The sequence below is a fragment of the Malaclemys terrapin genome, chromosome 2 (assembly GCF_027887155.1).
Source record: "Malaclemys terrapin pileata isolate rMalTer1 chromosome 2, rMalTer1.hap1, whole genome shotgun sequence".
NCBI lineage: Eukaryota > Metazoa > Chordata > Testudines > Emydidae > Malaclemys > Malaclemys terrapin.
In genome coordinates, this window is record NC_071506.1 from 171431851 (window position 1) to 171447377 (window position 15527).

Below are 15527 nucleotides of genomic sequence, written 5' to 3' on the forward strand. Positions count from 1 at the left end.
AATCACAGACCTCTTGATGACTGTGAACTCACCCTTCAATTAACACAACTAAGGATAAGTTCATCATAAGTCCCCACCTAAGACATAAGGAATACTGAACTCAGTGACTGGAGGTTGCTGCAATTTGTGAGTCTTGGGTGGCAATTTCATTTTTGGGGGAACATAATCAAAAGTATTTTCTGGGGAAAAAAGAAGATGTGAATGCTTCCCATGGGAGAAGTATTGGGGATGGAGAAGTGGGGGAAAGGGAGAGAAGGGTTTGGGGCTGCAATGGGGTTTTGGGGATGGATGGTAGGCAAGTGAGAGATTGGGGGCTCAGGTGAAGGTGACATGGGATCCCCAAGCTGTCAGTGCATCCCAACCCCCTAACCCTCCCATTTCTACCAGTGGACCCCATCCTTTCTGCACCCCAACCACCCTGCAACGCCAGCCCTGCCAGTGCACCCCAATCACCCTGCACCCCAGTATTACAAGTGCACTCAATGCCCTGATCCCAACCTTCCTGTACCTCCCAGCTCTACCAGTGAATGCCAATGTCCTTGCACCACCATCTCTGCCAATGCAACACATCCAATCCTGCACCCCACACTCTTCCAGCACATCTCACCCAATCCTGCATCCCATGGGTGGCGCATGAACCCCTCCAGTTCGCGGAGGCTAGCCCCCAGCCCTACCCATTCTGGCCGAGACTCCTTCCCTTCCCTCCCCCGCTGGAGCCCCAAGCCCCCCACCACACCTGGAGGAGCCCCGCCCCAGTCACCCCAAGTCCTGGCCCGCAGGTACTCCCCAAGTCCCAGCCTGCCAGCTGCCCCACCCCAGTCCTGTCTCGAGTGGCCCCAGCCCCGGAACACCGGGCAGCCCAAGCGCCGGGCAGTAGAGTTGCCAACTTTCTAATTGCACAAAACCAAACACCCTTGCCCCGCCCCTTCTCCAAGGTCCCACACCTGCTCACTCCATCCCCCCTCCCTCCGTTGCCCATTCTCCCCCACCCTCAATCACTTTCACCAGGCTGGGGCAGGGGGTTGGGGTATGGAAGGGGGTGAGGGCTCCGTCTGGGGGTGCAAGCTCCAGGGTGGAGGTTGGGGTGAGGGCTCCAGGATGGGGCCAGAAATGAGGGGTTCCGGGTGCAGGAGGGGGCTCCTGACTGGGGATTGGGGTGCAGGGGAGGTGAGGGCTCTGGCTGGGGGTGCGGGCTCTGGGGCGGGACCAAAAATGTGGGGATTGGGATGCAGGAGGGGACTCCAGGCTGGGGCCAAGGGGTTCAGAGTGCAGGACAGGGTGCAGGCTCTGGGAAGGAGTTAGGGTGCAGGGGGGGTCAGGGCTGGGGCAGGGGGTTGGAATGCAGGAGGGGGTTTGGGGTGTGGGCTCTGGCCAGGCAGTTAGGGTGACCAGATGTCCCGATTTTATAGGGACAGTCCCGATTTTGGGGTCTTTTTCTTATATAGGCTCCTATTACCCCCCACCCCCCGTCCCGATTTTTCACACTCACTGTCTGGTCACCCTACAGGCAGTGCTTATCTCAGGCGGCTCCCGGAAACAGCCGGCATGTCTGGCTCCTAGGTGGAGAGGCCTGGGGACGGTGTGTGCTGTCTGCAGCCGCAGGCGTCACCACCGCAGCTCCCACTGGCCGTGGTTCCCAGGCAAGGGAAGCTGCAGAGCTGGTGCTCAGGGCAGGGGCAGTGTGCAGAGTCCCCGTGGCTGCCCCTGCATCTAGGAGCCGGACATGCTGGCTACTTCTCGGAGCTATGCGGAGACTGGGCAGGCAGGGAGCCTGCTTTAGCCCTCCTGCACTGCCGACTGAACTTTTAGCGGCCCGGAGCGAACACAGTCCCTTTTCTACCAGGTGTTCCGGTCGAAAACCAGACACCTGGCAACCTCACTGGGCAACCCCAGCCCCAGAGCACCGGGTGGCCCAGGCCCTGGCAGGCCCACACCATCCGCTTCAGGGAAGCAACTGAGCAAGGGCAGGAAAAGGAGTAGCCTGGGCTGGGGACAAGGAGGAAGAGCAGGATGCATGAGGGTACCTTGGGGTGAAGTGTGGGTAAGGCCTGGCTGTTAGGGGAGGCTTAGTCTCCCCTGGCCTATGATACCCACCACCTATGCTGCACCCCCAGCTCTGCCAGTGCACCTTATCCAATCCTGCATCCCCAGCTCTACTAGTGCACTCACTCATTCCTGAACCCAAGGCTGTCCTTACCCATACGCAAAGTATGCAGCTGCATGGGCACCAGAAAATTTGGGGCACCAAATTTCCCGGTGCTCTGCAGAGCTGCATGCTGCTCCAGCCCCTGCCCCACCTCTTCCCACCCTGCTCCGCCCCAGCCCTGCCCCCACTCCACTCCTTCCCAAAGCCTCCGCCCTCGCCCCACCTCTTCCCACCCCTGCTCTGCCATTGAGGACTGCAGCAGGGCCAGGGCCCCAAGCAAAAATAAATAAATAAATAAATAAAACCTCTGGGAGCGCAACTACCGAAGGGGAAAAAAAAAAGTGGCCGGAATGCGGCCCGAAGCATGTGCTTGGTTTGCTGGTGCCTAGAGCCAGTCCTGGCAGCCATGCCCCCTGTGAGTGCTGGGGGGTGGTTCCCCCCTGCCCCCAAGCCAGCCCCCCCATGGAGGTCTGGGCCCCCCCCTGTGGGGGGCTGCATAGAGCCCCAGAATAGTTAGGGACAGCCCTGCCTGCACCCCCAGCTCTATCAGTGCACCTCACCCAATCCTGCATCCCAAATTCTGCCAATGCACTACAATAACCTTGTGCCCTCCATCTCTGACAGTGCACCCCAACCTTCCTGCATCCAACAGCTCTTCCAGTGAAGGAGACAGGTGTGCATGTGAAACTGTACTGGCACAAAGAGCCGGGGTGGGGAAGAGACAGGTAGTGACAGGGACAAGTTGGATGGTGGGGGGGGAGGTCAAGTTTGGTGGGAACAGGCAGAAGTCCTGTGCCCACTACAGCATACTCCCCGCCACAGCCTGGCATGGAGCCCAAGATCCCTGTGTTTCATCCCTCCTTCTCTTGTCCAAAGACCAGTGAAACCTACTGGCAAATGTGTGTCTCACCCCCTTGGGCTGGCCGCACAGATAATGACAGCCTACTGCTTAGGGTTACCATACGTCCGGATTTTCCCGGACATGTCCGGCTTTTTGGGTTCCAAATCCCCGTCCGGGGGGAAATCCCAAAAAGCCGGACATGTCCGGGAAAATCGGGACATGCGGGGCCGGCGGTGCTGAGCTGGGGGCCAGGCCGGCGGTGCTGAGCTGGGGGCCAGGCCGGCGATACCGAGCCGGGGGCCGGGCCGGCGGTGCCGAGCCGGGGCCCGGGGCCCGGGCGCTGAACCGGGGGCTGGGCCGGGGACCAGCAGTGCTGGGCGGGCCGGGGGTGATTGACCGGGGGCTGGCCCGGGGCCGGCACCCCAGGGCCCAAGCTGACCCAGGCTGTAGATGCCGGGGGGGGAGGGGGCAGACTGGGCCGCGCCTCCTCCCCCTACCCCCCCCTTACCTGCTTCAGGCTTCCCGCGAATCAAATGTTCGCGGGAAGCAGGGGAGGGGGCGGAGTTGGGGCGTGGGCAGGGCGGGGCCGGGGCCCCGTGGAGTGTCCTCCTTTTGGACACTCAAAATATGGTAACCCTACTACTGCTGCTGCAGTCACGCCACTGGCGCGGGTAGCAGAGCTCTAGGCAGTGGAGCCAGGCTGACTGAGGAATTGCTTTCACGCTGCTCTCCACGAGACGCTTTCAAATCCCGCCCCATGAGCACAAGGGGGAAGGGCGCGAAGCGAGCACCAAGCCCCTCTCTAGGACAGACCGAGCCCTGCGCAGACAGCATTGAAAAACTTTCAGCGCAGGCGCAATGGGGAATTGGGAGGGAGGTGAATGGGAAAGGGTTCCGCGCATGTGCAATAGGAGAAGCGGGGTGGGGGGGGAGAATTGGTTCTGCGCTTGCGCAGTGAGTCTGAGGTGCCGGACTATCGCTCTACGATTCCGGCGTCGAGGTTAGCGCCTGCGCACTGAGCGCCTGTCAGTGGCTTCCTGGGAGCTCGCAGCGCAGGTACGGAGTGGCGGCCTTCGGGGCCGGTGTCGGTCCGCCTGGCCTCTGCGGGGAGTCGGCTGCGGACAGGACCGGGCTCTGGGTCAGGGGAGTCCCCCACGCGGGGCCGGGCGCTGCGGGAAGCCGCCCCCGCCACAGCCGGCCCGGGTGCGGGGGAGGTTGGGGGATGGGAGTGGGGCGGGTCAGGCTGGCCCAGGTGGGATTGGTGCCGGGGGAAAGGGGTCAGGCCGGCCCGGGGGGTCAGGCTGGCCCAGGTGGGATTGGTGCCGGGGGAAAGGGGTCAGGCCGGCCCGGGGGGTCAGGCTGGCCCAGGTGGGTTTCGTGCGGGAGGGGGAGGGGGTCAGGCTGGTCGTTTGGTTGTTGTCTCATTGGCATGATGAGCTGTGCAGATATTGTGAGGAACAATAGTTCTCCTTATCCGTGTGTGTGGCGGTATGACCCTAACTCAGGACAGCTTAGGGTCCTGTGCAGGTCACAACCACCATCAGGTCCTTTTTTTTTGTGCCGTTGGGATGCAGGTGCAGTGGGATAGATCAGATAGGCCCTTTCTGTGTGGTATGCTTTCAAGTAGAGTTCAGGTGTCCTTGTGTTATTCTCGGCTCTCTGTGAGCTGAGGGGTGAAAACATTATCTACTTTCTGACCTTGGAGGGTTCTGGTCTGAATTTTAGGATTTGTTATCTTTTATTTGCAGAGGCCAGTGCAGAAGAATAGCCAGGGAATCTTTGAGCAGCCCTCTCCATTGCTCATGGCTTATGGAGTCCAAATATCACATGTGTTCAGTGTGGGAAGCAGTTTTAAATGTTGCCCTGTTACTTCCCTGATATGGTTGCAGTCCTGAAGAGCTTGTGCATTAGGGGCCTTTCCTGAAGCACAGAAGAAAGAGGGCAGGGTGGCTCAAATTAGTCTTTACTCTTCTTTCTCCTCTTAGTTCCTTACCACTCATGACAAAATCCCAAATCTCCCTCATATCTTGCAACACTCTGCTCCCCAACTCCTCTTTTCTCTGTCCCTTGAAAAATGTCACTCATAATTCAGTTTGTACAAACTTGTTTTAAAACAAGTATTGTAACAATTTAGATATCTATATTAGCTCCCTTTGTGAAAGCACCTTGAGCACTTTTCAACATATTTCAATTCACCTAATACAAGTACTGTAGTGCAGTCTCTTTATAGTGAAAGTTGAACTTACAAATGTAGAATTGTGTACAAAAAATAACTGCATACAAAAATAAAACAGTGTAAAACTTTAGAATCTACAAGTCCATTCAGTCTTACTTCAGACAATCGCTCAGACAAACAAGTTGGGTTACAATTTGTAGAAGATAATGTTGCCCATGTCTTGTTTACAATGTCACCTGAAAGTGAGAGCAGGCGTTCACGTGGCACTGTTGTAGCCGGCACCGCAAGGTATTTACGTGCCAGCTGCGCTAAAGATTCATATTTCCCTTCATGCTTCAACCACCATTCCAGAAGACATCCTTCCATGTTGATGATGGGTTCTGCTCGATAACTATCCAAAGCAGAGCAGACTAACGCATGTTCATTTTCATCATCTGAGTCAGATGCCACCAGCAAAAGGTTGATTTTCTTTTTTGGTGGTTTGGGTTCTGTAGTTTCTGCATCAGAGTGTTGCTCTTAAGATATCTGAAAGCATTCTCCACACCTCGTCCCTCTCAGTTTTTGGAAGGCACTTCAGATTCTTAAACCTGGAATCGAGTGCTGTATCTATTCTTAGAAATTTCACATTGCATTTTGTCAAATCTGCTGTGAAAGTGTTCTTAAAACAAACGTGCTGGGTCATCATCCGAGCCCACTATAACTATGGCAGAAATATATGGCAGAATGCAGATAAAACAGAACAGAAGACATACAATTCTCCTCCCAAGGAGTACAGTCACAAATTTAATGAACGCATTATTTTTTTAATGAGCATCATCAGCATGGAAGCATGTTCTCTGAAATGGTGGCCAAAGCACGAAGGGGTAAATGTTTAGCATATCTGCACGTAAATACCTTGCAATGTCAGCTACAAACGTGCCATGCGAACGTCTGTTCTCACTTTTAGTTGACATTGTAAATAAGAAGCAGTCAGCAGTATCATCTCCCATAAATGTTGTTTGTCTTAGCAATTGGCTGAACAAGAAGTAGGACTGAGTGGACTTGTAGGCTCAAAAGTTTTACATTGTTTTGTTTTTGAGTGCAGTTATGTAATAACAAAATCTACATTTGTAAGTTACACTTTCATGATAAAGAGATTGTGCTACAGTACTTGTATGAGGTGAATTGAAAAATACTATTTCTTTTGTTCATAATTTTTACAGTGCAAATATTTGTAATAAAAATAAAGTGAGCACTGTACACTTTGTATTCTGTGTTGTAATAGAAATCAATATGTCTGAAAATGTAGAAAAATATCCAAAAGTTTAAAAATTTTCAGTTGGTATTCTATTGTTTAACAGTGCGATTAATCGTGATTAATTTTTTTAATCATGATTCATTTTTTTTACTTAATCACGTGAGTTAACTGCAATTAATCGACAGCCTTAGTGTACACACACAATTAGTATCACCTCTAATTTCTAACAATACAGTATAGGTTTGCATTTCAAAGTTCTAGCCTATCTACCATGGAATGGCCCTAATGATCATTTATATACTTTTTAACATGTCTCTACAGGTTGGCTCTGGTTCATTTATCCTGCAAGCTGCTTAACCCTTTCTGGCCATGCGTCACACTTTTGTATAAGTTTCATTGCAATTATATAACAGTGGTAAGCAACAATGATTTGCATGATCATATTTTAATTAGATAACATCACAGGGGGCTTCCCAGGATGTGTTATTGAAGGGGGGAGGAGGGATGTGACTGGGTGGAAGTTCCCTACTGTTGTCCGAGTCCAATCGGAGAATAGAGTCTCTAGGAAATTTATTTCAGTGCTTAACTACCCAGACAGTTAAGTTTTTTCTAATGTCCAACCTAAACCTCCCTTGCTGCAATTTAAGCCCATTGTTTCTTGGCCTATAGTCAGAGGTTAAGAAAAACAATTTTTCTTTCTCCTCCTTGTAACAACCTTTTACATACTTGAAAACTGTTATCATGTCCCTTCTCATTCTTCTCTTTTTCAAACTAAACAAACTCAGTTTTTTCAATCTTCCCTCATAGGTCATGTTTTCTAGACCTTTTATAATTTTTGTTGCTCTTCTCTGGGCTCTCTCCAGTTTGTCCACATCTTTCCTGAAATGTGCCCAGAACTGGACACAATACTTCAGTTGAGGCCTAATCAGCATGAAATAGAGCAGAAGAATTGCTTCTCATGGGTTGCTTACAACACTCCTGCTAATACATCCCATAATGATGTTTGCTTTTTTTTTTTTTTTTTTTTTTTGGCAACAGCGTTAAACTGTTGCTCATACTTAGCTTGTGATCCACTATGATCCCCAGATCCCTTTCCGCAGTACTACTTCCTAGGCAGTCATTTCCCATTTTGTATGTGAGCAACTGATTGTTCCTTCCTAAATGGAGTACTTTGCATTTGTCCTTATTGAATTTCATCCTATTTACTTTAGACCATTTCTCCAGTTTGTCCAGATCATTTTTGAATTTTAATCCTGTCCTCCAAAGCGCATGCAACCCCTCCCAGCTTGGTATCATCCACAAACATTATAAGTGTACTTTCTATGCCATTATCTAAATCATTGATGATGATATTGAACAGAACCGGACTCAGAACTGATCCCTGCGGGACCCCACTCATTATGCTCTTCCAGCATGACTGTGAACCACTGATAACTACTCTCTGGGAATGGTTTTCCAACCAGTTTTGCACCCACCTTATAATAGGCCCATCTAGGTTGCATTCCTGTAGTTTGTTTATGAGAAGGTCATGCGAGACAGTATCAAAAGCTTGACTTTAGTAAAGCTATACCACGTCTACTGCTTCCCCCCATTAATAAGGCTTGTTACCCTGTCAAAGAAAGCTATCAGGTTGATTTGACATGATTTCTTTTTGACAAATCCGTGCTGATTGTTACTTATCACCTTATTATCTTCTAGATGTTTGTAAATTGATTGCTTAATTATCTTTCCGGGTACAGAAGTTAAGCTGACTGGTCTGTAATTTCCTGGGTTGTCCTTATTTCCCTTTTTATAGATGGGCACTATATTTATTTACATGTATGAACTTGCCACTGAAATAAGTTGCAAAAACAAATTAAATTATGTATATTGTTATGCAATTTATAAATTAGGTGTTGGTCTTTGGCAGATTTGGGAATTTACTAGGAACCTTAGGGTATCTCTAAACTGCATATGGGAGTGAATTTCCCAGCCCAGGTCCACAGACTCATGGTAGTAGGGGTGGTGCTAGAATACTTAGAATAGCTGTGTAGCCATTGCTTTGATGTTGTAGCTCATGCTGGAACTGGGCGGGGAGGCTCACTCCCAAATGCAATATAGACATTCTTAGTCACAGAGTATGAGAACATACGCTTTTCTGGTTTTGTTTTTCAGGTGCATTTTTGTGTTTAGATAAAAGCCTTCAAATATTCTTGAAATCAATATCAAATGGGGGGGAGGGATAGCTCAGTGGTTTGAGCATTGGCTTGCTAAACCCAGGGTTGTGAGTTCAATCCTTGAGGGGGCCACTTGGGGATCTGGGGCAAAATCAGTACTTGGTCCTGCTAGTGAAGGCAGGGGGCTGGACTCGATGACCTTTCAAGGTCCCTTCCAGTTCTAGGAGATGGGATATCTCCATTATATATTCTTCAAATCAATACTGCATATGTGCTTGTGCTTTGTCTGGAAAAAAATGTTCTGAAATAACAAAGTACTTGAAGTGTCAAAGGAGTATATTGAGTGTTTGTGGTACTTTTCCCTTTAACAGAAGGATATACTGTGTTTTTTTCCTTGAATAGATGTGTGTTTGAATATGGGAAAGGGAGGTGAATAAGAAGGGGGAGGATCTAAAGATACTAATAATACCCAGACGAAAACTGGTAGGATGAAGTTAAGACTGAGAGTACATATCAGTAATTTAGGGTAAAATACATTACAGGGATATTGTAATTATAAAAAAAAATAGAATCCCAGGAAATTCAAAGTTAAGGTTAAACTTAAAAGAAATCCAAAGATGTTAAAGTATGAAAATGCAATTTGGGTTCCCAAACAAGCTTATCTTTGCCCCATCGCAATAGAATAATCGTACAATTATGCTTAAAGTATTTGTGTTGCTGATTAAACTTATTTTTAAAAGACACACTGAATTTTTTCTGCCCCCCCCCCCCCCCCGAGAAATCCTACAAAAATTGCTCTATATCAAAATGGCTTCTATTGTTTCCAGTGGGACAGAAGCTGTCGGCTGTCCTGTACACATCTATTAAATATGTAAATTATGGTTTACATAATTTGTGTACAATCTCCAGATTTCCAGATGTTATTGTCTTAAATTATGTTTCTCTCCTCCCTTGTGACACACTCTAGGGTGATGTCAATGGAGTAAGAGAGAGCCCTGTATGATTGGCATCCCTGGGTGCAAGATCAGAGCAGTCCTTGTAGCCCTTCCAGCACAAGAATAGCTGTTTTATATGGCCCTTGCATGGAGAATTCCTCCTCATATACCTCTCATTCCCCCTTAGCATCCACTCTAGGTGCATAATCTGATTCCTGATTTGCAAAAGGAAAATATTAGGTTTGCAATCAAATTGTTGACAAACTTAATTAGAGCAATTTGTGTAGCAATGTTTTAGGAAGAACTATTAACCAAAGGAAATACTTAAAGTAGAGCAGGGGTCAGCAACCTACGGGACACGTGCCAATTCTGAGTGGCACGCTGCTTGCCGGTGAGAGGAGGAGGATGGGTGGAGGGGTCGGAAAGTGCCACTCTGGGGGAAGAAGCGGGGGAGGAGGGAAACTTGGCTGCCGCAGGACCAAGCTTCTGCCTCCGCCGGGGAGAGCGGTGGGCGGGGGGGCTGAGTGGGGCGGGGGGCCGGTCACCCCCCCACCGCTCTCCCCTGCGGAGGCAGGAGGCAGAAGCTTGGTCCTGCGGCAGCCAAGTTTCCCTCCTCCCCCGCTTCTTCCCACAGTTTGGTGCATTCCGGCCCCTCCACCTCCCCCTCTCTCTCCCTGCCGGCGATGGCCCTTGGGGGAAGAGCGGCAGCGTGCACACAGCTCCGTAGAGCAGGCAGAGAGAGGTAGGGACAGGCCTGGGGGAAGGGGGTGGAACAGGACATATCCCTCCCAGCCCCCTGCCATGAGCCGCAGGGGGCTGGGAGCACCCCCACGAGCTGAGCACCCCAGCCTTCTGCCCTGCACCCCAACACCTCCCCCAGCCCTCTGTCCTGACTTCCCCCAACACCCAGCCTTCTGCCCTGCACCCCAACACCTCCCCCAGCCTTCTGCCCTGGACCCCCCCACCCTGCCCAGCCCTCTGCCCTGACCTCGAGTTGCCTCCAACACCCAGCCTTCTGCCCTGAACCCCCCACCCTGCCCAGCCCTCTGTCCTGACCTCGAGTCACCTCCAACACCCAGCCTTCTGCCCTGCACCTCCACACACCCCCCAGCCCTCTGCCCTGACCTTGAGTTGCCCCTCAACACCCAGCCTTTTGCCCTGCACATCCACACACACCCCAGCCCTCTGTCCTGAACTCCCCCCCCCCCCCCCCCAACACCCAGCCTTCTGCCATGCACCTCTACACGCACGCCAGCCCTCTGCCCTGACCTCGAGTCGCTCCGCTCAGCCCACTGCAGGCCTAGGTGAATAGAACCCCAGGCTGGAAGCGGGCTGAGCAGCGTAAGATCAGCATTTTAATTTAATTTTAAATGAAGCTTCTTAAACATTTTGGAAACCTTGTTTACTTTACATACAATAGTTTAGTTATATAATATAGACTTATAGAGAGACCTTCTAAAAAACGTTAACATGTATTACCGGCACGCAAAACCTTAAATTAAAGAGAATAAATGAAGACTCGGCACACCACTTCTGAAAGGTTGCCTACCCCTGAAGTAGAGTAATACAATAAAATGCTTAATTTTTTTTTAATATTTTGCTGGTGTTTATAATAATGATGCTATTTGTTACACTCTTGTTGCTAAAATTGCTTTCTCTTTAAGTAATGTATTGGAAATGTTTATTCAGAAGTGATAAGTAACTATCAAATTGAAATAGATTTTTCTAAACATTTTATGCTTTTCATCCAGACCTGTTAAATTATGAAGGCTTTTGCATTTTGAGACACTGCTCAACAATGGAGGAAACAGACAGGGAAGCAGTTGCAACAGCTGTACAAAGAGTAGCTGGAATGCTTCAGCGACCTGACCAATTGGATAAAGTGGAGCAGTACCGCAGGAGGGAAGCTCGTAAGAAAGCCTCAGTGGAAGCTCGACTAAAGGTATGAAACTAATAGAGCTGAGCATCAACAACGTGCAAAACAAAGCAGAAATCTTTACTTTCTGTTCAGATTGTTTTAAGTCTTGGAGTTTAGTCTTTGCTCGGTACAATCACTATGCCAAAAACAATTGTACAAATACGTGCTAAATTTTGCATGACTGAAAGCTGTATATTGATTGTAACTTCATAATTCATTGTGCTTCTAGATAATCACTCAAATACCCTGAATGCCCTCAGACCCTACAACTGCTACAGTTCAGCACTAGGCACCCCCTATTCCTTATGCATTTTAATATCTAAGCAAACAAGTCTCCATTATAATCATTGGCAATTAATGTTTCAATAAAACTTGAAGATTGCTTCTTAAAAAAGATCCATTCTAAAAATGTAGCCACTGATTTTACTTCGATTTATAGAGGATACCTGCGGATTCTAAAGAGTGTAGTATGTATGATTCAGGAAGGAAAAGGCACCTGTGTCTTATCTGAAGGCTGGGAAAATCCTTTTCCTGTTTGCCTTTGTTTAAATGTTTAGACGTGTGAATTTGTTGAATTCTTATTAAATTTAAATTATTTTAAGCAACAATAATTTGCAATATGCATCTGAATATCTCCTTTTGCCAACAGGCCCTTAAATGAGGAGTATTATTCTCCCTGTATCTGCAGAAGGCTGGGGTAGAAGGTTTTTTCAAGGAAGTGAGAGTGGAACTTCATAACTTTGTTCCCCTTTCCTGAAGATCCAGTACTCTAATGATCAAAGGAGGGGAACTAACAAGAATTTCTTATCTCAGTTTCAATAATCCAGCTAAGGGAGGGTTCACAGTTATGAAAATGGAAATGAAAGTTAAGTGGCAATTCTACTGATAGATGGGGTAGTAAAAGGCCTGGTATCTATCGGTAGCTGTATTGGGTCTGCAGTGATGATAGAAAACTATGATATTATAATTAGGAACCGCATAGCTGACTTGGAAGAGACAGAGGGAGCAGATATTTAAGAATAACACTTGCAGTTCATTTGTTCTGAGGATCTCAAAATGCCTTAAAAACATCTAATTAATTTATCCTCACAGCACCTGTTTGAGGATACAAAATAATTTATTATTTAAAGGTACCATACAGGGCTCCCACTTGGTTCTAGAGCTTCCATCATGAGATTGCCAATAACTTCTATAACTCTGAAGGCTTTTTGTTGTGTTCAGGGTGCTGGTTTGCATGTCTCATGTTCAACTAAACCACTAATATCTCAGTTCCTCCAGAATACTTCAGGTCAGTTTTTATCTGACTGAGATAAGCAACAGAGCTTCCACTGACCTGCAGTGGCTCTTGACATATCTTTTGAAGTCTCTTCCAGTTTCCAGACCCATTGTTTTCTTTTCTGATTACCCTGTTCCATCTTGGTCATTCTTCATTTTTAAAAATTACTTTATTTCGTGGTCTGACTTCCATCAACCCACTGTATGTACTGGACATGCTTCAATGCATCCCAGCTGATCTTAAATGCTGTCCCACGCTGGGGGCCTAATTGCAGAGTTTTTGCTTGATAGGTCGAACTGACTGTTCTGTCCTGCTCAGGACACCCAGAACTGTGAACCACTGTTACTACCCCCCTGCCTTTACAAAAGTGAGAGCTTTGCTGCTGTGAAGCTGTGTTGGCTTCCTGTCATACCAGCCTATCTGCCATGCCAGCAAACTCTTCCAGACTCTGCCAGTCTAAACCTTGCCTTGCAGGTCAGAGAACCCCAATTCCCAAGTTCTCTGGAGATTGTCCCCCTGCAGTGTCCAGTCCCTCTCACTGGACACTGATAGAAATTATTAGGTTTGCTACCTCAAAAGAGGCAGAGCACACATCAGCCTGTTAGGTTAGCAGAAAACTCACACTTCAGTTTAATACTCAGTACTGAGAGGATTTTGTAATAAAACAAGAATAAGTTTCTTAATAAGAACAGAGACTTAAGTGATTCTAAGCAAGAAAAATAGAGACGGGTTTGGTTACAAGCAAAACAAAATAAAACACGCTTTGTAGTGACTAAACTTAATCTTTGCCTAAGCTGTTTTCTTACTCTCATTGTTATCAGCATTTTCAGCCCCCAGGCCAGGGTACCTAACATTCACAGAATCAAAAGGTGCTGTTCCCTGTATTCAGTAAGTGATGGATAACTAAAATATTATCCCCTTCTATTATCCAAAATCCATTGTCTCTGCCTTAAGAGCCAGGAAGACATCCTGGAGTGCAGACTCTGTCCCCCAAATGTGCTCCGCAAGCTGCCATTTGTTAGCTTAATTGTTTTGTTTACCTTACATGTAAATGTACTGTCATTGTCCTCTGGTTTACAAAGCTTGATCCAGATAGGTACATCCATATTCCTTTGTCTAAGGCAGGCTGGTTTATCAGCGCTCTCCCCAACATATTTTAGGAACCTATTTCCAGCACACATACCTAACTCATTATACACCACCCATATATACTTCATGCAATGATGTTCATAACCAGTGTGTCACTAGTTTTCCTAACAGACCTTATTAGATGCACTTTTATAGTACGATAATACTGTATTCTAGTGGTCTCCAAACTTTTTTGATTGCGCACCCTTATCAGTAAAACAATTTTGAGCATGCACCCCCTGCTGCGCCGGCTCTACCATTTTTGCCGAAGCAAAAAAAAAAAAAGCTGCTCGGACTCCCACCCGAACTGACGAAGCACAAAAAAAAAAAAAGCGCTCCTCCTGCCGCGCATCCCCAAGGATCCTCTTGCGCACCCCCTGGGGTGTGCGCACCCCACTTTGGAGACCACTGCAGTATACAATCCATTGATTCAATTGCTTATTTTGGGGGGTTCAGATCCCGGGTTTTCCCCCTGGGGTATCTGGACCCTGGTTGTCACACTGACTCATTATGTGCTGACTTGTAATGGTTCCTGGCTGTGTGGAAAATTCATCTGATGTAAAGTAACTTCTCTCTTGGCCCTCTGTTGGGTTGTGTCTCCAAGGAGTCCAGCTACTGTCACTGTGCAATGAAGAAATTTGATTTAGTCACTGTGCTTGGTGATGGCTTTGGATTTAGACCCAGTTCTTATAGTGGAGACACATCAGCTCTACTGTTTCCTCACAGTCCTGAGGATGTTGAATGTTAAGTAGCATTGTATTGGAGCTTCTCTTCTGGTTCATGAAGAGTGCTGGGTCCCTGGTTGCTTGACCGCTTTGTTTTCCCAACAAATAAGTACCACATCTCTTCTCCATTTTCATCCATTGATAGGGAGAAAAAGAATTATAACAGCTTTATAGAATACTTCAGTTATAGCTACATTCTTAATAGGCATGGTATAAATAGGTGTCTGGATCCTTATGCTTCTCATAGGTTTGCCATTGCAACACTTTTAGTCTGAACTTGTGAAGAAAGTTTAGAAAACACCTCACTCTGCCACCCCATTATCCCAGTTAACAGAAAGTACATACATTTTACCCGAGGATGCAATTGAATAAACAGTTTCCAAGCATCCCTATGGCTGCTCGATGATTGAAACTGTTATGGCTTGGTCTAAATAAAGATTTTGCTTAGGATTAATTGATATGGAGTAGTGATGGTATTCATATGACTGTCTTAAAATCTTTCATAAATTCATTTTTGATTTTTTTCTCTCTCCTTTGATAAAAACTATCCTATATATTCTGGGAGGGGAAAATGATAATTTGTACTTTTTCAGGGGTTTTATATAGGTATATTCTTCTGTGATCTCTTTTTTTTTTTTTTTTTTTTTTTTTTTTTTTTTTTGTAAAACACATCTGTCTTAGACTAGGGTTACCATACTTAACAAATAAAAAGAGGACCCTCCACGGGGTCCTGGCCCCGCCCCTTCCCCACCCCAACCCCGCCCTAACTCCGCTCCCTCCCACTCCCAGCCACGCGGAAAGGGCTGCCCGAGCGCTACCGGCTTCACGCTTTGCCGGGCAGCCCCCAGACCCTGCGCCCCCGGCCGGTGCTTCCCCAGCGCAGCTGGAGCCCGGGAGGGGAAGCGCCCAGCCGGGGGCGCAGGGTCTGGAGGCTGCCCGGCAAACCATGAAGCCGGTAGCGCTTGGGCTTCGGGCAGCCCCCTTGCCTC

The 15527-nt window shown here is 47.8% G+C and overlaps 1 protein-coding gene across 2 annotated transcripts in view; it reads left to right on the forward strand.

Moving 5' to 3' along the window:
- The first annotated feature begins 3961 nt into the window (after nt 1-3961).
- The window catches only part of EXOC3 (exocyst complex component 3), a 37669-nt gene continuing 26103 nt past the window's right edge, over nt 3962-15527 (forward strand). The window contains exons 1-2 of one of the 2 annotated variants that reach the window (XM_054018565.1): nt 3962-4043; nt 11243-11433. In XM_054018565.1, coding sequence (XP_053874540.1) covers nt 11290-11433 — 144 coding nt within the window. In that variant the 5' untranslated portion in view covers nt 3962-4043; nt 11243-11289. Of the gene's footprint in view, nt 4044-6721; nt 6816-11242; nt 11434-15527 lie in introns of those variants that run through there. The other variant, XM_054018566.1, reaches the window with a different exon arrangement.